At 36.8% G+C, this 23,466-nt stretch overlaps 2 protein-coding genes and 1 long non-coding RNA gene across 5 annotated transcripts; 1 reads left to right on the top strand and 2 right to left on the bottom strand.

Annotated features, from left to right (window-relative positions):
- Window positions 1-12,771: 12,771 nt before the first annotated feature.
- Window positions 12,772-21,076, bottom strand: LOC121260068 (GDSL esterase/lipase 2-like). 2 transcript variants are annotated; one of them, XM_041161932.1, is made up of 5 exons: window positions 20,814-21,076; window positions 14,151-14,272; window positions 13,656-13,886; window positions 13,292-13,538; window positions 12,772-13,179 (listed from the first exon to the last, which is right to left on the bottom strand). In XM_041161932.1, exons 1-5 carry the CDS (start codon window positions 20,884-20,886, stop codon window positions 12,932-12,934), a joined length of 921 nt encoding a protein of 306 aa, XP_041017866.1. In that variant the 5' UTR covers window positions 20,887-21,076; the 3' UTR covers window positions 12,772-12,931. The 2 variants fall into 2 exon arrangements, with proteins under 2 accessions (XP_041017866.1, XP_041017861.1); XM_041161927.1 differs by lacking the exon at window positions 20,814-21,076 and adding an exon at window positions 14,378-14,820.
- On the top strand, window positions 20,867-21,232 carry LOC121262176. The gene is made up of 2 exons (XR_005940053.1): window positions 20,867-21,008; window positions 21,089-21,232. It is a non-coding gene; the product is annotated as an uncharacterized LOC121262176 (long non-coding RNA).
- LOC121259986 (GDSL esterase/lipase 2-like) lies at window positions 21,222-23,034 on the bottom strand. Of its 2 annotated transcripts, none has more exons than XM_041161839.1 (5): window positions 22,622-23,034; window positions 22,412-22,533; window positions 22,032-22,259; window positions 21,665-21,923; window positions 21,222-21,537 (listed from the first exon to the last, which is right to left on the bottom strand). In XM_041161839.1, exons 1-5 carry the CDS (start codon window positions 22,944-22,946, stop codon window positions 21,419-21,421), a joined length of 1,053 nt encoding a protein of 350 aa, XP_041017773.1. In that variant the 5' UTR covers window positions 22,947-23,034; the 3' UTR covers window positions 21,222-21,418. The 2 variants fall into 2 exon arrangements, with proteins under 2 accessions (XP_041017773.1, XP_041017764.1); XM_041161830.1 differs by having other exon boundaries at window positions 21,222-21,545; window positions 22,622-23,033.
- Window positions 23,035-23,466: the final 432 nt, after the last annotated feature.

The following is a 23,466-nucleotide window of genomic DNA, read 5'->3' as shown; positions in this document are numbered from 1 at the left end:
GGCAAGAATATTTCAAATTTGTACATGCTACAAGCAAGGCTCTCCAATAGTATTATTAATGTTATGGAGAATGAGCTCACAGTACAATTATGGCATAAAAGACTTGCCCACATGAGTGAGAAAGGCTTAGCAATATTGGCTAAAAAGAACTTTCTGTCTGGAATGAAGAGTGCATCTTTGAAAAAGTATACTCACTATTTGGCAGGGAAGCAGAATAGAATCTCCTTCAAAAGTTCTCCTTCTTCAAGACAGTCAAGTATACTTGATCTAGTTCATTCAGATGTTTGTAGTCCTATGAAGACAAGAACACTTGGCGGTTCTTTGTATTTTGTGACGTTCATAGATGATCATTCACGGAAGTCTTGGGTTTATACCTTGAAAAGAAATGATCAAGTATTAAAAATGTTTAAACAGTTTCATGCCTTAGTTGAGAGGCAGACTGGAAAGAAGCTGAAGTGCATTCGAACTGATAACGGAGGAGAGTATTCAGGGCCATTTGATGATTATTTCATACAGCAAGGTATTCGGCATCAAAAGACACCTCCGAAGACTCCTCAGTTGAATGGTTTAGCTGAGAGGATGAATAGAACATTGATTGAGAGAGTGAGATGTTTGCTTTCACAGGCACAATTGCTTGGATCCTTTTGGGGTGAGGCTTTGAATACAACTGTACATGTTCTTAATATGACACCATGTGTTCCACTTCAGTTTGATGTACCAGACAGAGTTTGGACTGGTAAGGAAGTTACCTATGATCACTTACGTGTCTTTAGTTGTAAAGCATTTGTGCATATTCCAAAGGATGAGAGGTCTAAGCTCGATGTGAAGACCCGACAGTGTATCTTTCTACGTTATGGCCCGGATGAGTTTGGGTACATATTATATGATCCAGTTGATAAGAAACTAGTGAGAAGCCGAGACGTTGTGTTTATTGAAGATCAAACCATACAAGATATTGAGAAGACAAATAAAGTAGTGATACGATGCAATGATGGTTCGATTGACTTGGAGCCGATGCCATTGACAGATTTGCTAGCACAGGTTGATCATGCTACTTAAGATGACCAACAGAGTCCAAGTGATGCAGATGCTCCCTTACAGAATGAGACTTCTGATCAGTTGCCAGAATCAGAGATGCTACCAGATGTTCCACTCAGTTGGTCTATCAGAGACCGACATCCTTCCACTCGGTATTCTACAGACAAGTATGTGGTAATGACTAACGGGGGAGAGCCCGAGTGTTATGCAGAAGCCATGGAAGATGAACATAAGGCAGAATAGGTTGATGCCATGCAAGATGAGATGCAGTCATTGCATGACAATCACACTTTTGAACTGGTAGAGTTGCCCAAAAGAAAAAGAGTTTTGATGAACAAGTAGGTTTATAGATTGAAGCAAGATGAACACACTTCCCGACCACGATACAAAGCTAGGCTGGTTGTTAAGGGATTTAGTCAACAAAAAGGTATCGACTTTGATGAGATCTTTTCTCCAGTTGTGAAGATGTCCTTCATCCGTGTCGTTTTTGGTTTAGCAGCTAGTCTAGACTTAGAAATTGAACAGATGGATGTGAAAACTGTTTTCCTACATGGTGATATAGAGGAAGAGATTTATATGGAGCAACCAGAGGGTTTCAGGGTGAAAGGCAAAGAAGATTATGTGTGGCGACTAACGAAAAGTTTATATGGTCTAAAGCAGGCGCCCAAACAATGGTATAAGAAATTTGAGTAAGTTATGGAAGAGCAAAGCTACAAGAAGACCACCTCTGACCATTGTGTATTTGTGCAGAAATCTTGTGATTATGACTTCATAATATTATTGTTTTATGTTGATGACATGTTGATTGTTGGCAGAAATTCTTCAAGAATTGAAAATCTGAAGAAACAGTTAAATCAGTCATTTGCCATGAAGGACTTGGGGCCAGCAAGGCAAATTCTTGGTATTCGAATTTACCGAGATAGAAAAGAGAAGAAGCTGCGTATGTCACAGGAGCGATATATTGAAAAAGTACTCGACAGATTCAATATGAATAAAGCTAAGACAGTTAGCTCTCCTCTTGCTACTCATTTTAAGTTGAGCACAAAGCAAAGTCCTTCCACAAATAGAGAGAAGGAAGATATGGAAAGAGTTACATATGCCTTAGCAGTGGGTAGTCTAATGTACGCAATGGTATGCACGAGGCCAGATATAGCTCATGCAGTTGAAGTAGTCAATCATTTTCTCTCAAATCCAGGAAAAGAGCATTGGAATGCAGTTAAGTGGATTTTGAGATACCTCAAAGGTACTTCCAAGGTATATTTGTGTTTTGGAAATGGTAACCCTATACTTGAAGGGTTTACAGATGCAGATATGGCTGATGACATTGATTCCAGAAAGTCCACTTCAGGGTATTTGATTACTTATTCAGGGGGAGTTGTGTCATGGCAATCCAAGCTGTAGAAATGTGTTGCTTTGTCTACCACAGAAGCTGAGTATATTGCCATAACTGAAGCAAGCAAAGAGTTGATATAGATGAAGAGAAACAAGAGAAGTATACTCTCTATTGTGACAGTCAGAGTGCCATCCATCTTAGTAAGAACTCAACCTTTCATTCAAGATCCAAGCATATTGATGTGAGGTATCATTGGATTCGTAATGCATTGGATATGAAGTTGTTACAGATTGAAAAAATCCATATTGATGAGAATGGATCAGATATGATGATAAAACCACTACCTATGCAAAAACTTAAAGTATGCAGAGCAAAAGCAGGTATGGTGATTCCCCCCACATAGTCAGGAAGGGGGAGATTTGTTGTGTGGGTTTCCTCCTATATGGAGGGTGGCCCATGTGGGTCCATTAAGCCCACATGGAGAGAGGGTTTAAGCCCAACTTAATTAGGTTTATTAAAACCTAAGTTGCTGCCGTGAACAGTAGAAACAGTGTGTGAAAAAAGGAGGGAAATCATGAGAGAGAAAAGAAGCTGTCAAAACAGAGCAGGCCGTATAGTTTCCATCAAACCTTTCGATCGATCTGTGGTCCGATCGAGCTGAAATTTTGCAGACACGTTCACGACTCAAGGCTTTACAATCTGAAGTATTTCTGGTGCTCGTAGCCATGAATAGTACTGCATCCTCCTTGGTGAAGTCTCTTCTATCATATTGTTTGGTTGCCAAGAAAGTTTTTTTTTCTTGAGATTATTGTTAATTGTATGCCTCTAGTGTTATCTAGAGAGAACATTTGTGTACACATCATTGTTGATAGTGGAAAGTTTAACTAGACAAGGTCCCGTGGTTTTTCCCTTTGCTTTGAAGGGTTTTCCACGTAAAAAATTATTGGCTCTTTGTGTATGTGTGATTTTGCTTTAGATTATTCTATATTAAATTACTTTCTAACAAATTCACATAAAGTGGGAGATTATTATATCCGCTATTTGATAATTGATTTGGTTATTTCAAATCGCTGTTAAGACTTCTCTCAACAGATGGAACAGGTTTGCTTGTTACTCATGTTGGCTCTATGTGTCTTACCTCCCTTACATGTACATTTCTTCTTGATGATACTCTCTGTGTGCTATCTATTAAAAAAAAAATCTCATTTGCATTCATAGCTTTACCAAAACCAATCGAATGTCTATTGAATAGTTTGACTTCTATTTTCTTCTAAAGGATTTGATCACGGGAGCGCAACTGCTTCGAGGTGACTACATTGAGGGTGTCTATCCGCTCTATGTACTGGCTACCAATAAGCAAGCATTTTCGGCCTTAGTTGCTGGGACACGAGTCTCTCTTGATGCATGGCATAATCATCTTGGCCATCCCTCCCTCAAAATTGTTCAGCATCTTCTTAGTCGCAAGTCCCTTCCTTTGTCCTCCAAGAAGTCTAGCAGCACCTGCATATCCTGCCATATTAACAAATCACACAAACTTCCTTTCTCCAACACGTCTCTTTCAAGTCATTCTCCACTTGAATACTTGTATGCTAATGTATGGGGTCCTGCCCTATTGTAGACATAGGTGTTTTCAAATATTATGTTTTATTTGTTGATCATTTTACCAAGTATTGTTAGTTGTTTCTAATTCATAATAAATTTGATGTTGCTAGTATTTTCCACCAACTTGTTCCTCTTCTTGAACGGCAATTCAGTCACAAAGTTAAGAACTTATACTCTGATAATAGTGGGGAATTTGTTAAACTGAAACCTTTTCTCATTTCTCAAGGGATTAGCCACCTTACTATTGCACCACATACGCCCCAATAGAATGGTACTGCTGAACGACATCATTGGCATATTGTCGAGACCGGTATGACCCTTCTCCATCGTGCAAAAATGCCAATGTCCCACTGGGTTCAAGCCTTCAAAACTGCAGTCTATTTAATAAATAGACTTCCCACACCCGTACTTGGTCTACTAAGTCCTCTTGAGAAACTATTTCATCGACCTCCCAATTACCTCAAGCTTCGCACGTTCGGATGTTTGTACTTTCCTTGGCTAAAACCGTATACTATTTACAAATTGTAGCCAAAATCCCTTCCTTGCATTTTCATTGGCTACTCAGATTCCCAAAGTGCTTATCTATGCCTTCACTTGGAAACCAGCCGTACCTACGTTTCCAGACATGTCACCCTTGCTAAAGATATCTTTCCATTTCGAATATCTCCATCTGCACCACCTCTAACATCCTCAAGCATGCCGTGTCTCAGCATTGAGGTCACGCCTGTTCCTCGAGTTATTCCAGTGCAAGGTCCAGAAGTGATGCTTCCCGATTCTGCTCCTCCTACGCATCCTGCACACTCTGATCAGAGTGTGTCACCCGAGGTTAGTGTCTCTCTTCCATCTATTTCTTCTTCTACCCAGACATCTCCACAACCAGAAAATATGCCACTTGTGCACACTCACCAGATGACTACTTGCTCCATGAACAACATATATCGACCCAAGCATTTTTTTCTTGTCACTAAACATCATGTTTTTCCTTCGGTTGAACCTACCTGTGTTTCTCAAGACATAAAGGATCCCAATTGGAGACAGGCAATGTCCAATGAATTCACTGCATAGTTCGACATGGCACATGGACACTTGTTCCACCTCATCCATCTCAGAATCTTGTGGGCAATAAATTGGTGTTCAGGCACAAGCACAATTCCAATGGCAGTATTGTGCAGTATGAGGCTCGATTAGTGGCCAAAGGTTTTCATCAACGCCCTGGCCTTGATTATGGCGAAAGCTTCAGTCCGATAGTTAAACCTACTACTATCCGCTTGGTCATCACCCTGGCATTGCAACAAAATTGGCCTCTTTTTTAGATTGATGTTAACAACACTTTCTTACATGGGACTCTTGATGAAGATGTCTTTATAAAGCAACTAGCAGGTTTTGTGGACTCTTCTCACCCCTCATTTGTATGCAAACTCCGTAAATCGCTGTATGGGCTCAAACAGGTGCCTCACGCCTCGTATACTGCCTTTCGCCAAAGTTTACTGCACTTGGGGTCCCACAATTCGGCCTCTGATTGTTCCCTGTTTATCTATGATTCTGGTGGCATCACAATCCATGCTTTGGTCTATGTTGATGACTTGATTCTCACAGGAAATAATAGTGACCATCTACATCAAATTGTTCATCATCTTGGTGCTGAATATTCTTTAAAAGAACTATACCCTCTTCACTATTTCCTGGGAGTTGCAGTCATCCCTACCACAAAGGGCCTCTTTCTAACTCAGCAGTGGTATGTCCGCAATCTCCTTGATCGAACATGCATGGAAGGAGCTAAAACTGTGTCTACTCCTCTGTCAACAAGTGTAAAACTGCACCTTGCTGATAGCTCTCTTCCTGTTGACTGCACAAAATTTCATCGAGTGATGGTGCCTTGCAATACCTCTCATTCACAAGACCTGACATCAGTTTTGCTGTGAATAAATTGGCACAATTCATGCACAAATTGAGTTCCACTCACTGGCAAGCCACTAAGCAACTCCTATGCTACTTGAAGCACACTATTCACCATGGCATCTTACTTCGTCGATCATCTCCTCTACACCTTCATGGTATTTCAAACGCTGACAGGGCAGGTAATCAGGATGAGAGAAGGTCAACCACTGCTTATCTTCTCTTTCTTGATTCAAACTTAATTTCGTGGAGAACTCGAAAACAGAAGGCTGTAGCCCGCTCCTCCATAGAAGCATAATATCACGCTCTTGCTGCTGCTACATCCAAAATTGCATGCGTTAAATCTCTCTTGCTTGAACTCAGTGTCTCACTTCCAGAACCACCTTCGTTGCTTTGTGATAATGTGGGCACCACTCATCTTAGTCTTAACCCCGTCATGCATTCACGCATGAAACACATTGCAATTTATCTTCATTTTGTGAGGGATCATGTCACTCATGGAGCATTGAAGGTTGCTCATGTTCCTACTCAAGATCAACTTGCTGACCTGTTAACCAAGCCGCTATATCGCTCACGTTTTCAACTTTTGTGTTCCAAAATTGGAGTAACTGATGGTACACTATTCTTGCAGGGGCGTATAAATGATATCACATAATCAAGCTTCAATATAGGATGGCACTGTCTATAGCTAGATTCTAGGACAGCAAATCACTCACTTGATTATAGGAGCACAAATTATCCACTGCATATTGTATAGCTTGATTCTCGTATATGTTCCTTTTATAGCTTTTCCTTGTACCTATATTAGGATATTGATTACATAATACAAAAGTGTGGTTCATACAAAAATATTGTATCCAATTCTCTTTACTGCTTTCATCATCGGTAAATAACAGAATGGCTCCAAGCTTAGAAACCCAAATTTCCTACCTCCTTAATTTCTTGTGTATTTCCTGACACATTTATGTGTAATTCTAAGCAACTCAAAAATGAAAAACATGAATGTTTTAAGAGAAGGGCAACAGCGATAAAGAGAACTTACAAACTGACATAGTTTGATCATTTGTTACGTTAGATTATAAAAGTAATTTTATTATAAAGTAGATTTAACGTATTATAGGTTAATTTATAGACTTAATTTTATGAAATCTCTTTATGGATCGGATAAACCATTTTTCATGTTTTAAATAACGAATTCAACATCTCTAGATGTGATCATTGCTTTAATTAACTTTTTCACTTGTAAATGTTTGGCCATCACGATCAACCTTGTTCACTTCAGTTAACTTGTCATTATTTGATGTGTTCTTCATTTATAGGCTGTTTTGGTTGGGAGTTGTAACCAAATCAAGCGTTTGAAGACTATTGGGTATTCTCGAGATCAATTAATAAGGCTTTTTGGTTTCTAAGAGTGGCCTTTTAATTTCTGACTATTTCCTTTTTTGTTTCTCATCTCTGTGTCTTTTTATTTTCTAAGTAAAGCTTTAATTAAAAGACTCCTTTTTTTTTCTTTTTCTTTTTTATTAAAAGACTCTATAGTCATCAAGTGCTTTAAAAGAAGAGTCTATACGTTAGATCTTATATGACTATATATATATATAGGTCGGGGTCAAGTGGGTAAAGGAACAGAGATGTGAAAACTGGTATCTTTAGGACTATTGCATGAAGTCATGGATATTATCAAGGGGGTCTCGTTCGAGTATTTCATATTTTTAGAGAGGGAAATGTTTCGGCAGATTTCCTGGCAAGGATGGGAGCAGAGGGAAGCAACGGCCTATGGTGGTCTTCTATGAATATTCTGTCTCGTCTTAGGGGCTCTTTACGTCTTAGGAGAAAAATTTACTGTCAAACAATCAATAAAAGTCTCTCTGATCTCCTTTTGGAATTAATTATAATGGGCCTACATCATGTCTCTGAAAGGGATGAATGGACATATATCAATCCTGATCTGCTCTGCAGATGATTGAAATAATTGAATTATATATACTTGTAGATGTTTCTGTTGTATTAAATTTTGAGATATTATTAGTTTAACTTATAAACAGTTTAAAACCCTTGCTTTAAATTTTTCAGAAAGTGAAAACTTAACAAATATTAGTACTGCTTCTTGCATCAATAAAACTTAAAGCATTTCCCCAGAATGTAAATGTTAAAGATGTGTCAAGTTTTTATATTTGTATTTCATTAATGGCACTTTTGTAAATAGATTAATGGCAAACTTGTAATATTTAATTGATGGCAAAGTTGTAATTATATATATTTGTATATAAAAGGCAATTGTACCTACAGGAATCGTGAGATGCAGAAGAGAAAAACACTTTACATTTTCCTTTGAAGCCGCGTGCGATACTGGAGTGAAACGGAAGGGGTTTTTTCAAACCTTAGTTTTACCAAGATCAAATTGAAGCTTGGGAGATGATCAAGGGTGTTTTTATGGTGTGGTTTCGTTAGAGGATAATACGAGGAAGCCAATCCATATTTTATGCGGTGATCAATGGTTGTAAGTGATTGTAAACTCAAGTTTTGATGCATTCTTCAATAATAAAGACTCCTAGACTGTTTCTGTCATGGATGTAAACCATTAGGGTCGAACCACATAATTTCTTGTGTTAATTTCACATTTATTTTATTATTCTTGCTTTTATTTTTTATCTTGCATGAGTATATACTGTGATTTCAGGTTTTCTAACAAATTTAAATAGAAAACTAAACCGACCACGTTAATCATATATTTTCTTGGGATTTGGTTGTATGATATTTAATATTAAATTGCATATTATAACCAGTTACGTTGATTTGGTTCTTTGAGTATTTAGTTGTGAGAGGTTGAAATTATAACAAGTGGAATTGAGAGCTTTGGTTCGATGGGGACTACGAGATTGGATATCAAAAAGTTTTATGTAAAGAATGACTTTGGACTGTGGAGGATCAAGATGAAAGCTCTTCTCACTCGACAGGGTCTCCAAGAAGCTCCTTTTGGAGAAAAGAAAATGGAATCTGTTAAAAAGAATGATAAGAAAGAAATCTTGAGAAAAGCTCACAGCATACTCATTCTGTCTCTCAGAGACAAAGTTCTGAGGGAGGTAGCCAACGAAGACACCGTTGCTGAAATCTAGCTGAAATTAGAGAGCCTCTACATGACAAAATCTCTGGCCAACCGATTGTACAAGAAAACAAAGCTTTACACATTCAAGATGTCTGCAGGTATATCGATTTCTGACCATCTCGTTGCTTTTAATAAAATTATTTTAGATTTAGTTAATATTGATATTAAAATTGACGATGAAGATCAATCAATTTTATTGTTGAGTTCTTTGGATAATTCTTATACTAGTTTGAAAGAGACCATGATGTATGGGAGGGAAACATTGACCTTAGATGAGGTTCAGGCCGTATTACACTCCAGGGAATTACAAGCCATGTCTAAAATAAAATTTGAAACTGGGAAGGGCTTGACTGTGAGAGGGAAAGCTGAAAAAAGAGGTCAAAATGGAAAAAACAGTAAAAACAATGTGAAGGGTAGGTCCAAGTCTAAAGGAAAGCAATTAAAATGTTTCCTATGTCACAAAGATGGGCATTTCAAAAGAGACTGCCTCAACAAGAGACCTAACACAGGAAATGGGTCTAAGGAGGAGGGGAATGTCTCGGTTGTGAGTTATGGGTATGAGAGTGCCAAGGTTCTAAATGTGTCCGAGATTGATTCAATAAAAGAACGGATCCTTGATTTAGGATGTTCTTTTCACATGTGTCCTAATAAAACATTATTTGAAACTTTCACTAGTTTAGATGGGGCGTTTGTGATGTTTGGCAATAATAAGTCTTGTAAAATCCAGGGTATAGGGTCAGTGGGACTAAGGCTTCATGATGGTATTGAAAGACTCTTAATTGAGGTTAGACACATACCTAAATTAAAAATGAACCTAATCTCATTAGGTGTGTTAGACCAATCCGGGTACATTTTCAAATCTGAATCTAGATCTTTGAGGGTTTCTAAGAGTTCACTTATCGTGATGAAAAGAGTCATTAAAAATGGCTTGTATACCCTTATTGAGAAAACTGTTATAGGTAAGGTTTCTTCTATCCTAGAGAAGGGTGAGAATAGGATTGTTCTATGGCACAAAAGGTTAGGTCACGTAAGTCACAAAGGACTTTTAGAACTTCATAAGCAAGGGTTGCTAGATGAGAAAAAACTGGAAAATTTACCTTTTTGTGAGGATTGCATCATTGGGAAAGCAAAAAGGGTAAGCTTTAAAATAGCCACTCACACTACAAAACAAACCTTGGACTATGTGCACTAGGACCTTTGGGGTCCAGCTAGGGTCAACTCACATGGAGGGTGAAGTTATTTCCTCTCTATAATTGATTACTATTCCAAAAAAGTGTGGTTGTACATCCTTAAAAATAAGAGTGACACTTCTAAAGAATTCAAGGAATGGAAGAAATTGGTAGAAACTCAAGAAGGAATGAAGGTTAAGAAATTAAGAACTGATAATGAACTTGAGTATCTCTAAAGTAAATTTAATCAATTTTGTAAGAAGGAGAGTATGGCTAAGCATAAAACAGTAAAGGAATCCCCTCAACAAAATGGTCTAGCAAAGAGGATGAATAGGACCATATTGGAGAGGGTTAAATGCTTACTGTCAAACTTTGGACTTCCTAAGTCTTTTTGGGCTGAAGCTACCCCAACTGCAATCCATTTAATTAATAGAAGTCCTTCTTCAGCCATAAGGTTTAAGACTCCTCAAGAAATGTGGACTGGAAAACCTTCTAACTATGACTACTTGAGGGTGTTTGGGTGTGTTGCGTATGCTCACACTCGAACCGACAAACTGGAACCAAGGGCTATGAAATGTATCTTTGTAGGGTACCCTGAGGGAGTAAAAGGGTACAAGTTATGGATTGATGAGCCAGTGATACAAAAATGTATCATTAGTAGAGATGTGATCTTTAATGAACATGAAATGGCTCAAGTTAAAACTAAAAGACTTGAACTCACTCAGGATACTAACCCTGAGAAGATAGATCTTGAGGTAGAGCAACCTGACAATAATTTGAGAAAATTAGAAGGCTAGGATGCTAAGACTCAAACTTCTACTTTAGGTGATGAGGACCAAGGTGGCATTAGTTCATGCAACTTGGACAGGGATAGAAAAAGAGGGTTATAAACCCCCGCCTCCCCCCCCAAAGAGGTATGGTCAAGCTGAGACGAAGGAACTTGGGCCAGCTAAGATGATATTAGGTATGGAAATAGTTAAAGATAGGAAAAGAAAACTTATCTATCTCAAAAAAACTATATCACCAAGATCCTCGACAGGTTTGGCATGTCTAATTTAAAACCTGTTAGCACACCAATAAGACAGCATTCAAAACTGTCCATAAATCAAGCCCCTAAAACCGAGGAAGACATTAGATTTATGCAAGATATACCCTATGCAAGCATGGTGGGAAGCATCATGCATGCTATGGTGTGCTCTAGACCTGACTTAACATATTTTGTTAGCATGGTAAGTAGGTTTATGAGTAACCCTGGTAAGCCACATTGGCATGCTATGAAGTGGGTATTATAGTACTTAATTGGAACTCAGTGTCTAGGTTTGAGGTTTGGAGGAGATATGCAACAGGGGACTGAGTTAGAGGGATTTGTAGATTCTGACTATGCTGCTAATTTGGATACCAGAAAATCTTTGACTGGGTATGTATTTACAGCATTTGGAGGGGCTATTAGTTGGAAAGCTAATTTACAATCTGTAGTTGCTTTATCAACAACTGAAGCTAAATATATTGCTATGGCAGAAGCAATAAAGGAGGCTATGTGATTAAATAGTTTTTCATATGAGTTAGGCATATTTAAAGGGGTTATCATAGTTCACTGTGATAACCAAAGCACTATACATCTTGCCAAGAATTCAGTATACCACGAAAGGTCTAAACACATAGACATTCGACTTCATTTTGTTAGAGATGTAATAGCATCTGGAGAGATTAAAGTAGAAAAGGTTCCAACTGAGGAAAACCATTCTGATATGATGACAAAATCCCTACCAGCTACCAAGTTTAGGCATTGCCAAAATTTCATTAATATGAGGAGCTATTAGAGCTCGAATTACTTTGCAAGAACAATCTAGAGGAAGAAGAAAATCACTCTGCAAGGATAAAAGACTTATCAAGGTAGAGATTTGTTGAAGATGTGTCAAGTTTTTATATTTGTATTTCATTAATGGCACTTTTGTAAATAGATTAATGGCAAACTTATAATATTTAATTGATGGAAAAGTTATAATTATATATATTTGTATATCAAAGGCAATTGTGTCTACGGGAATCGTGAGATGCAGAAGAGAAAAGCACTTTACTTTTTCCTTTGAAGCCACATGCGATACTGGAGAAAAACGGAAGGGGTTTTTTCAAACCCTAGTTTTACCAAAATCAAATTGAAGTTTGAGAAAATGATCAAGTGTGTTTTTATGGTGTGGTTTTGTTAGAAGATAATACGAGGAAACCAATCTATATTTTGTGCGATGATCAATGGTTGTAAGTGATTGTAAACTCAAGTTTTGATGCATTCTTCAATAATAAGAACTCCTAGACTATTCCTGCCGTAGATGTAGACCATTAGGATCGAACCATGTAATTTCTTGTATTGATTTCATAATTTTTTTTATTATTCTTACTTTTATTTTTGATCTGCATGAGTATATACTGTGATTTCGGGTTTTCTATCAAATTTAAATAGAAAACTAAACCGATCATGTTAATCATATATTTTCTTGAGATTTGATTGTCTGATATTCAATATTAAATTGCATATTACAACCAATTACATTAATTTGGTTTTTTGAATATTTATTTGTGAGTCTGAAATTATAACAGCAGATAATAGTAAGAAAATGAAACAGAGCAAGAACGATTCAACCTTATTACTTCAATTCAACTTCGAAACTTCTGAGCATATGTAGATTATTCCAAACACTAACATCTAGAAAGAAGCAATAGCTAACTCATTAATTTGGTAAACGATGTGAGTTTGGCAAATTGAACAAATGGCTTGAGAAAATCTTCATTTCACTTCTGCTCAACAAGTGCTTTTACATTGTAAGGCCGTGTGACACTTTGGTTTCCATTCCACATCGCCTTGGCGTATAGCAAGTTGGCCCTTTCAGTGGGATGGCTAGCGTCAAAGACCACATAGTCACTGGGATTTTCACATAATTCATACCCTTGGACGGATCCATTCACTCCAGTGACTCCACAAGTGGGATATCCTCTGTAAGGACCAGATCCACAGCATGCCGTCTTCCCTTCCTTGAAACCTTCACAAAATCAGAATTGGTAAAAATGCAATATATGTGATTTTAGCCTACGTTAGAACAAATATAATTGCACCCTGCAGTACTATGAAATTGAATAGCCATCATGACATACCATATTTTAAAGGATTATTAACTGCTTCATCGACTAAACTGTATAAATCTGTAATTGAATGTTTGAATCCTTTCAGCTGGCCCTCTAGCTCCTGGAGGACATGTGAAAGTGCTTTGTTGTGCAGTTTTACCAGTGCTGTCATTTCCTCCACGCATTCACCTGCGTTTATTGCCGTAAACAATGGTATGCAACCCAATGGCGCCATGTTTAGGAACGCAAATTTTCTTCCTCCTTCCTTGTGTATTCCCTATATAAGAAACAATCAAAGTATGTTTGTGGCCCAGTTAACAATCGAAAAAGAGAGAGAGAATCATATAAAACAATTTTTGTTTCAAATATTGGGTACGAATGGAAGTGTTGTTACTTTGATCACAGTTGTCAAGTTGCCAATAACCATATCCACATACTCTTCTGGAGAGTAGGATTGAAAGACGCTAAAGTTTGCAAAATAAGCAGATGTGTAATCGCTGCTTCCAATGGCGGTTATGTAAACAGCTCTCGACACCAATGTCTTGGCTTCTGCTTCACCTATTTCTTTCTTCAATAGCAATTTCGTTCTCTTGAAATTACTGAGTTGTGTTTGCAGGTCTATCACCTATTAATTAGAAGGGAGGGGGAAAAGAAAGCACAAAACGCAAAATCTTAACCATGTCAGCATAGATGACTGTTTGTAAAAGAGTAATGATACATTTACTATTATTTTACAATCTATTTCACAATCAAAGATAAATTTCAATTCTTTTCGAGAAATCAGATCGGATGATAAGAAATCAGATAATGCAACAGTTACAGTTCGTTGCATTTCAATTGCATGTCGAGATGCCTAATATTGAAATCCAATGAACAGGTAGAAGCTTACGTATCCTGGATAAGTTCCGACAAGAGCACCAGCTCCGGAAGATGCAAAGTTAGCCCCATCTGCATATCGCTTATAACCAGGATGTAGATACGCCGGAATCAATGGCAACTTAGCAAACTCAGCTGCAACGTCAGTGCATGCTTTCAAAACTTAGCCGACAGAAAGAGACTTCAGGTTCTAAAGAAAAGAAAACAATGGTATGATGAGTGTGTGCGTGCATATCTTACCTATGAAATCTGGAATTACACGGCCATCAGAAAATCTCCCAGTTGGGTAGTTAAAGAAGGTTTCCCCAAAGGGATAAAAATTTGCCCGGAACTCGTACGTGGTGTTGATCATGTAGTTACTGTTTCCTGCATCAAAAAGAGAATCTCCGAAGAAGAATAGAGCAACATGGTCATCCGGCAGGCATATGTGACTGTGACCAAGGCTTGGGGTTGGTATAATACCAAGGCTCGCACACAAAACCAAGAAACAGATATGGATCCTTGAACTCATCATGTTCATTAATATATTATGTACTTTCAGTTTGTTAACTTCATTAATTAGTCACAGTTTTGATTTTTTATTTATAGGCTGCTTTGTGCTTTGGGTGAAGGAAATGTGTGGTCTGCATTTCTTCTAGACGTAGGTGTCGGTTTTTACATTTTTTTCAGATCATGGACCGACGACTATTGAAACTATTCGACCAAATTAAGGATTTTTATGGCCGAATCCTGACCCTTGGGTGCTGAGAAGATGCTATCCGTACCAAGCTCACCAAGCTGGACTTTTCAGGTATCTTATCCCCGTCCGATGAGAGTTTGCGTCATCTTTTAGCGAATAATATTAAATATAGTTATATATTGTATAAATCTCACATATTTATTTTTAAAAAATATAAGATTTATTATTAAAAATTAATTTTTTAAATAAGATTCACATCTACTTAATTTTTTAAAAAAAAATATGTGACATTTAAATATTTTATAATTATAAATATCATTTCCCGTCTCTAATATTATCCCCTCGGGCCCCTTGCCCACGTGACTTTGGACTTTCGAATAGTCCATGCTTATCCCCCCAAAGGTCTTTGTTACGTGCAAGAAACATATCATGAATTCACACAACTCTCCTTTTCCTATATGCGTTAATTTCACCATGCATCATCCATGGGATCCATATGCCCATCCATGCAATCGTGGACTCCAAATCAAATTGAAAAACGTGATGAATTTATCATTACTGCTTGCATCAACCAAAAATGAAAAACTTGAAGCATTTCCACAGTTCTAGTGCAGATGGAATATAAACCAGGCTTCTCAATTAATCCTTACTAGTACTTGAATGCTTATAATTCGAAGATTCTCAACATTTTTAGTCGAGTGAAAACACTAGATGTTTAGTATTACATAATACATTTTACAAAAAAAGACAAATTGTCTTAAGCATGGCAAAACACAAGTTAAAAACATAACATAAATAAATGAAAACAAGTTGTCTTAAACATAGAAACAATGTATAATATATATATATATATATATATATATATAACATAGATGAATGATAACAAATTGAGAGTGATCTTCATGTTTACTGCTTCAACCTTCAATCTTTAATAGTTGTCATGTTTGATTGTGCGCCCAACTCTATATACAAATATTAATAATAAGAATAAAAGATCAAATGTTAGTAAATTTTGATTATGAAAAATACTAAAATTAAATTACAATAAAAACAAAAAAAAATATAATCCGATTCTACTATAAAACTCTCCACATTATCCATAGCCTCTCGGATATCAATGGTTGTTGACAGATGCATTAACCAGTTTTAAGTATAAATAAGTGTCTCAACAGTTCTCGGAGTCAACGAACTATGAAAAGGATCTAGCACACGACATCCCATACTACATGCTGACTCGGATGCAACTGTGGAAATAGGTATGATCAATAAGACTCATGCAATCCTCACGAGTATAAGATAGTTAGACTCATTAATTTTTCACCAAGTCAACAAGTCAAAAGATGGGTTGAGTGCCTCACAACCATCTAATAAATATCGATCCACTTTTGTTTTGGCAATAGTATATCTCATGGCGAAAGATGCTCTATACCACTCGTAGAACCATTTGGTCTCACGTTTGCCACACTATCATTCATGGTTCTAAATGTTGAATGGGGTTCATGTTCTGGTACTCGTGATGGAATCGAATGTAGCATTATACTCCGCTTACAAATCTGCTAATACCTGTCTCACACTCGACACCAACTCCTCAGCACAAAACTCATCATTAACTTTCTTTAGGTGGAAAGTAAAAAGCCCTAACTTGCTTCGTGGATCAAGCACAATTGCAATTAACATGAACAAATTCATCATATCTAATGACCCACAATACTTATCATATTTTGTTCTCATATTTATGATCATACTTCTCAAACAACTATTAGTACTCTCGCTCAACATAATCAACTCATTTTGGAAATTACAAATCTCTAGAAAATTGGTGTTGGCTGTCACATATAAAGACCCAAAAAATCTATTAGTGACATCATAAAACATTTTTAAAAACTTAACAAACACTCGCATTGTCTCCCACTTCCTAGTTTTAGGAGGCTCCATCTACTCAGGCCCAGGATCATCATCAAAGTAAGAGAGAAAATTAGAATCCTCACTCTCCATTCACCTAAAAGCCTTCTCAGACTTCTCAGCCGCCTCATATATCATATAGGTTGAGTTCCATTGTGTCTGTACATCAAGATACAGCATTTTCTTACAATTAATTTGTTCTCTCTCTGCACATCTCTTAAACTTGTCTAATCTTGCGAGGGATGAACGCACATAGCTAACTGCATTTCTAACCATTGTGATAGCATCATTGCACTTCTTCAAACCCTTATTCACAATAAGATTTAATATATGAGCACATTTCATGTGCATATACTTACCCCTAACACATTCCTAGCCAAAAACTGTATCAAATATGAAATTGTAGTATTATTTAAACTTGCATTATCAATAATTACAATAAATATTCTATCAATGCCCCAATCAAGCAAGCACGACTCAACATATCTTCCAATAGTATTCCTAGATAATTAGGGATTAAACAAAAATCAATGTTTTTTTTTTTTTTTTTTGCAATTTCCACTCCTTATCAATGAAGTGTGTAGTTAGACACATATAATTCAAATTCTGTACCAATGTCCATGTATCAGTCGTCAACGAAATCCTCATGCCACCATCTTTAAACACTTTTTTAAGTTTTCCCTTTTCTAATTCATACAATTTTATACAATCTCTTGCAACTGTGGCACAACATGGTACTTTAAACCGAGGTTCAAGAGACAAACACTTTCCTAAATCATTTTCCTTCAACAACTATAAATGGTATCTCATCAATAATTATTATCTCTACAATCACCAACCTCACAGCTCATTCACTATATTTGTGGGTTACAAGACTCCTTAATGCAATTACTCTCTCCAACCTCTTCCACAGGTGTTGTCTCACCTATTAATGTTTTTTGGTACCTATCCAAAGGCTCACATTTATGAAGATTTTTAGGATATGAAGGCAAATAGTTTTGCATTGTTGAAGCTCCATTCCTCTTTGAGTGTCAAGCATATGGCTTACCACAATAATTACATTTAGCTTTCGGATCATCTACTGGACAACCCTCCACCTTTGTAAAATGGTCTCATACAATCGTTGAATCCTTCCCTTTCTCGTTTCATAGGTAATGGACAAGTACTACTAGTAAGGGCACTAGGGGGTTTTAATATTTAGGTCTCCCTCAAATCATCTCCCAAGTTAATGGTTGGTTCATTTGAATCAATAATAATCGGAGTCAACGAAGAATCCATCTAATTTATAAAATAAAACATAAATGTTATAACTTACATGTGTGTTATACATAGTGCATAACACAAATTATAATTACAGAATAACTAGTTTGCAATATGACAAATATCACAAGTCTAAGACTCTAATTTAGGTTTTAGTTCACTCATCTTTTCTCAATTTATATCAAACTATTTTTACAACACAATTAGAATATCATAAATTAACAATAATAATTTTTTCATGCAAAATAAATATTAAATCAAACATATTAAGAACACTCACAGTGGAGATTCAGGAATAATTCTCAGATTACTGTTCACACTTCACAATCCAATAATTCGCTTCAAAAATTTAATGTCTGCGCTCTGTACATAGTCATACACAAATAAATAATTTTAAATTAGTCTCAAATCTTCCCATATTTTGTATAAATCTCAAATAGAGAGAGAGGACAGCAATTTGATCATATCCACCAATAATCACAAGGATCAAAGAAGCAACAAAGATGCTTAAATGATAAAATTATGAATCAACCTAAAAAAAAATAGGTTACCAGACGAAGAGACGGAGGAGAGGGAAAGAGATGAGAGTGCTCGCAGTCGTTGCTCGATCATAAGATGCTGAAACTGGGAGTCTGAGAGAGGATAGAGGCATTGGCCGTGACACTACAACCGTGTGGTGTAGGGGTTCATCAGCAGCTGGGATTGAATGAGAGGCTGAGAGAGGAGCAAGAAAGCCTAAGAATAGAGATGGAAAGAGGAGTGAGAGAGTCTGAGAATAGAGAGGATCGAGAGAGTCCAAGTTGGAGTTCGGCACAAGAAGGAGAGAATCATGTGATTCTTAATCCTAGCACAGAAACAACATCGTTTGGTTTAAACCATATGTCATCATTTCATTTAATTATTTTCATATGGTTTAAAACAAAACGGTGTCGTTTCATGTCAAATGGCGTCGTTAGAAATATATAAAATATATATTATATTGGCCGGTTCAGCGGTTTGAACCTTGTTCAAACCAGGACTAAACTGGCCGACTTCAGTTTTGGTTATTTTCTCCTGTCGGCCTACCTGTTCTGCGCCGGTCTCCGTCAGCGACGGTCAGTCCGGTTAGTTCCTATTCACCCTAATAATTATATGAGATAAGATATGATGTTTCACCAAAACTTGTGAGGAGTAGTAAATGTTGGGCCATCACGGTCAACCTTGTTCACTTTAAGTCAAGTTGTCATTATTTGATGTGTTCTTCGTTCATAGGCTGCTTTTGTTGCAAGTTTAACAAAATCCAAAGTTACGAAAACTATTGAGTATTCTAGGGATCAATTAATAAGGCTTTTTGGTTTCTAAGAGTTGTCTTTTAATTTCTGAACGTTATCTTTTGGTTTCTCATTGATGAATGATGTGTCTTTTTATTTCCTAAGTAAAACTTTAATTAAAAGACTTTATAGTCATCAAGTGCTTCAAAAGAAGAGTCTGTACTTTAGATCTTATATGCCTTTATGTAGGCTGATGTAATCCAAGTTGTTTCAAGAGTATTGATATCTTCGATTCCCTTATTTCTCTTCTTTATGTTTGTCTTCACATGGAAAGATTTATCTCTTCAACTTTGTAGTCTGGGATATATTTATCCTTATCAAATGCCAAATGGGATATCACATATTATACCGTGCATGTTTAGAATTGCTGTAGGCACGTAATATAACTTTTAGTTTAAGGCTTATAGTTGTAGAGTTTAAAGTAATAAGTATTAGTTCTATTAAAAATTTATTTACTGTTTGATAATTATATATCTAAAATACTTTCAAACGTATTATATTTATTTGATAATAAATAAAAATGATTTTTTAAAGATAAAAAATGCTATTTACACTAATACTTTTAATTACACAATCATACCGTGCCGATGTGTTAATTATTACTTAAAATGATAAAAATTTTAAATTTTGAAATTTGAAATTCAAATTAAAAAAGAAAATACTGATAAAATGAGAATGTCACTTGATAAGATAAGACAAGGGCGAATCTATAATTATTTAAAATTTATATGGATATTTTCGTTCACAATATTTTTAAAAGTGTAACTAAGTTATGCAAAATTCAAAAAATTACATTAAAGGGAAAACATCAATTTTCTTAAAAACTTGCTTTTTAACTATTTGGATATTAAGAAATATTTTAATATGAATAAACAACCAAACACTACGGAGTATTTTAACACTGATTGTTATAATTACTTTGATCACAGTTGTCAAGTTGCCAATCACCATATCTACCATATTATTCTTGAGAGTAGGATTCACGAATGCTGGGATTTGTAGCGAAAGGGACTAGGTCATCGTTCCTGCCAAGGCTAATTAAGTAAACGGCTCTCGACAGCAATGTCTTGGTTTCTGCTTCACAGCCTAGTATTAATGGCCCCAACAGCAATATTTCCATGTCCTTGGAAATACTTCAGTTGAGTATTTAGGTCTATCACCTGATAGATCAGATAAAGAAAAGAACAAAAGGGAAGTACTCAACCATGCTACAATACAAGATGTTCTTATGTCAAAAGAGCCAAGAGGGTAATATAAGATGAGAAAATTAGTATTTCAAGGAACTATTGCCACTTTTTTTTTTTTTTTTTTTGCATGCTAATCCTTGGCGAGTGAGTGACAACAGATCAGCCCCAGCTTCTGCTGATGCAAAGGTAGCCCCATCTGTATATCGATGATAACCAGGATGTAGATATATATATGGTGGCATCAGTGGAAACTTTACATACTCGGCTGCAAGAATGCTTCAAAAGTGAATTTGAGCGACACTTTTGGTTATAAGGGGAAGAAAATATCTGAGTTTTACCAATGAAATCTGGAATTAGACGGCCATCGATCGGAAGGCCTCCCAGTGGGGTACTTGAAGAAGCTTTCTCCATATGGCCAAAAATTTGCCTGCAAATCAGTCGTGGTGTGGTTGGGATAAGACGGCTCGCACACAAAACCAAGAAACAGAAAAAGGAACCTTGAACCCACCATGTTAGATCTTGTTTACTTTCTGGTTTCTTGCGATTTTCATTTATATACAGGTAAGGAAAAAGGAAAGATAAATTGTTTCAGTTGAACTTTCAACACATGCAGGTAGATTAGTTCAATATTTCTTGCGAATGGCCGACCTAATCGCATGCGTTCAAGATATCATGTCACAAACAACCAAAGTAATGTAATAAATCACGACTTTCATGGTTGTAAGACTAATTAATATTCAGCAATATTTTAAGGAAAGTGCAATTTTCATTTTATTGGTTGATGATAGCATATACGAGTTGCTTGTTTCTCATCATATAAAAGCTACATCGATCTCAGAGTTCAAACAGAGCTTTGAGATTGTAAGGTCCGATGAGATTGGGGGGTCCGCTCCACATTAGCTCAGCAAGTTGCTGGTGGGTCTTTTCAGACGGATGAGCAGAGTCAAAGAACACATACTCCCTGGGATTCCCACACACTTCGTACTCTTTCACTGGTCTCTTTCCTCCACAACTCCAAAGTCCTCTGTAAGGACCGGTTCCGCAACATGCTATCTCCCCTTCCTTGAACCCTTCACAAAACGTAATTAATCACGACACAGATTTCTGTCAGTCTATGATAGAAATGAGAATCGAATTATGATACTAATTAATAAAATGTACTCTGTGTGCATTCAGAGCCAAGACATACCATATTTTGAAGGACTGTTTATTCTTTCACTAAGAAAAGTGAAGAGAGTGGCTTTTGAATATCTGAATCCACGGAGCTGTCTCTCTAGCTCCTGGAGGACCCTAGAAAGTGTTTTATCGTGCAGTTTTATGAGTTCTGCAACTTTCTCTCGGATTTTGTCGTCTTTGTTTGCCACCGTTCCTGCTCTGCTGATTGGTAGCGAAAGTGTTGGCGGCACGCTTGGAAACGCAAATTTCCTTCCTCCTTGCTCATATATTCCCTAGCAAATGATCAAGAAAAAACCATAAAACCAAGCTGTAACAAGAATTCAAGTAGATAAAGTTAATTCGTTTAAAATATTGCAGTGAATGTTAATTTTTTTTATTACTCTGAGCACAAATGTCAAGTTGCCGATCACCATGTCCACGTATTCTTGAGAGGAGGGGGAAGGTCCGCTGGAATTCGACATTGAAGAGCCAGGATAATCGTTGGCCCCAATGCTTATTAAGTAAACTGCTCTCTTCAATAATTTCCTGGCTCCTGCATCACCAAGTTTTCGTCTAAACAGCCTCGCCAAGTTCTTGAAATAACCCAGTTGAGCTTTTAGGTGTATCGCCTGGGGTCATTAAAAGCATTAACACCGGCATCATATTTATTTCAGAAAATGACGTAACATATTTGGACATTCATATACAAAGATTTGGAATTTGGGTAGAATGTTGCAAGAACAACGTCCCACTCCATCTGCTAATGTGAAAGATTACATACCGATCCTTGATGCGTTTCTCCAAGGGCACTAGCTCCTGCTGATGCGAAGTTTGCCCCATTAACAAATAGATGATAACCAGGATGCAGATATGGGGCAATATATGGCAATTTTGCGTACTCAGCTGAAACAATTAAAGCTTCAACAGTCAAATTTGGCAACAAAATCAAGATACTGAAGAAACAAACGTCATATATAGCAATTTCTGTTACCTATGTAATCAGGGGCTATCCGGCCGTCAGAAAATCTTCCGTTGGGGTACTTAAAGGTGGTCATCCCGTAGGGCTCAAAGTTTGCCTTGGATTCAGCAGTGACGTTGATGTAGTTATTGTTTCCGGCATCGAATAGTGAATCCCCGAAGACGAATAAGGCAACATGTTTTTCTGGCAGGCATCGGCGACCATGGGAGTGGGTAAGAAGGAATGCATAAAGAACCAAGAAACAGAAGTTCCACCTCAAACTCGCCATGTTAATCTGGTTCACTTGTCTCTTTCTTTGTTTTAGTTTGTCATTTATAGGACAATTCGTTTCCTGCATGTAGAAGAAACGGCAGGTGCTTGACTTGCCTTCTCTCAACTGGCTAATTGTGTGGGAGCACCCAGATGTGGTGTTATTGCCATCTAATAAATGTATAAGATAGACTCAATATATAAAACCATTACTTAAACCTTAAAATGGGGTCTGGAGAAAAAAAAAAAAAAAAAAAACTATCACTAATAATTAATAAAAATTGCTAAGTAGACCGAAGGGGTGACTCACAAGTGTTACGGATAGGACAATATTCGATCTTGTATTTTTTTTAATATTGAAAAAAAATAAAGGAATGTATTGTTCGATGAAAAAAGCTTGGGAGCAGCCCCTATTTGGAGAGCAGCCATAACACACCCTACGTCCTACGTGGTTTAAGTAAAATTACCAAAAACATCTCATAATAAAACTCCGTCCGTTCTCTCTGATTTCTCTTTTTCCCTTCCTTTTTTCTTATTTCTAATCCAAAAGTGGATGGCACCCACTTTCCTCGAAGCCTCTGCTGAATTTGGTAAGTTCGAGTTCCATG

This window comes from Juglans microcarpa x Juglans regia, chromosome 1D (assembly GCF_004785595.1).
Source record: "Juglans microcarpa x Juglans regia isolate MS1-56 chromosome 1D, Jm3101_v1.0, whole genome shotgun sequence".
Classification (NCBI taxonomy): domain Eukaryota; kingdom Viridiplantae; phylum Streptophyta; class Magnoliopsida; order Fagales; family Juglandaceae; genus Juglans; species Juglans microcarpa x Juglans regia.
This window is presented reverse-complemented; position numbering and strand designations above follow the sequence as displayed.

Excerpts from the sequence above, each read along its gene's own strand:
- LOC121259986 (XM_041161830.1), bottom strand. The coding sequence starts at position 22,946 with ATGCAGGAAACGAATTGTCCTATAAATGACAAACTAAAACAAAGAAAG. Across the intron at positions 22,534-22,621 it reads GATAGCCCCTGATTACATAG|CTGAGTACGCAAAATTGCCA; the intron begins GTAACAGAAATT and ends TAATTGTTTCAG. Across the intron at positions 22,260-22,411 it reads GAGAAACGCATCAAGGATCG|GCGATACACCTAAAAGCTCA; the intron begins GTATGTAATCTT and ends TAATGACCCCAG.
- LOC121260068 (XM_041161927.1), bottom strand. The coding sequence starts at position 14,657 with ATGAACATGATGAGTTCAAGGATCCATATCTGTTTCTTGGTTTTGTGT. Across the intron at positions 14,273-14,377 it reads TGTAATTCCAGATTTCATAG|CTGAGTTTGCTAAGTTGCCA; the intron begins GTAAGATATGCA and ends CTGACGTTGCAG. Across the intron at positions 13,180-13,291 it reads TAATAATCCTTTAAAATATG|GTTTCAAGGAAGGGAAGACG; the intron begins GTATGTCATGAT and ends GATTTTGTGAAG.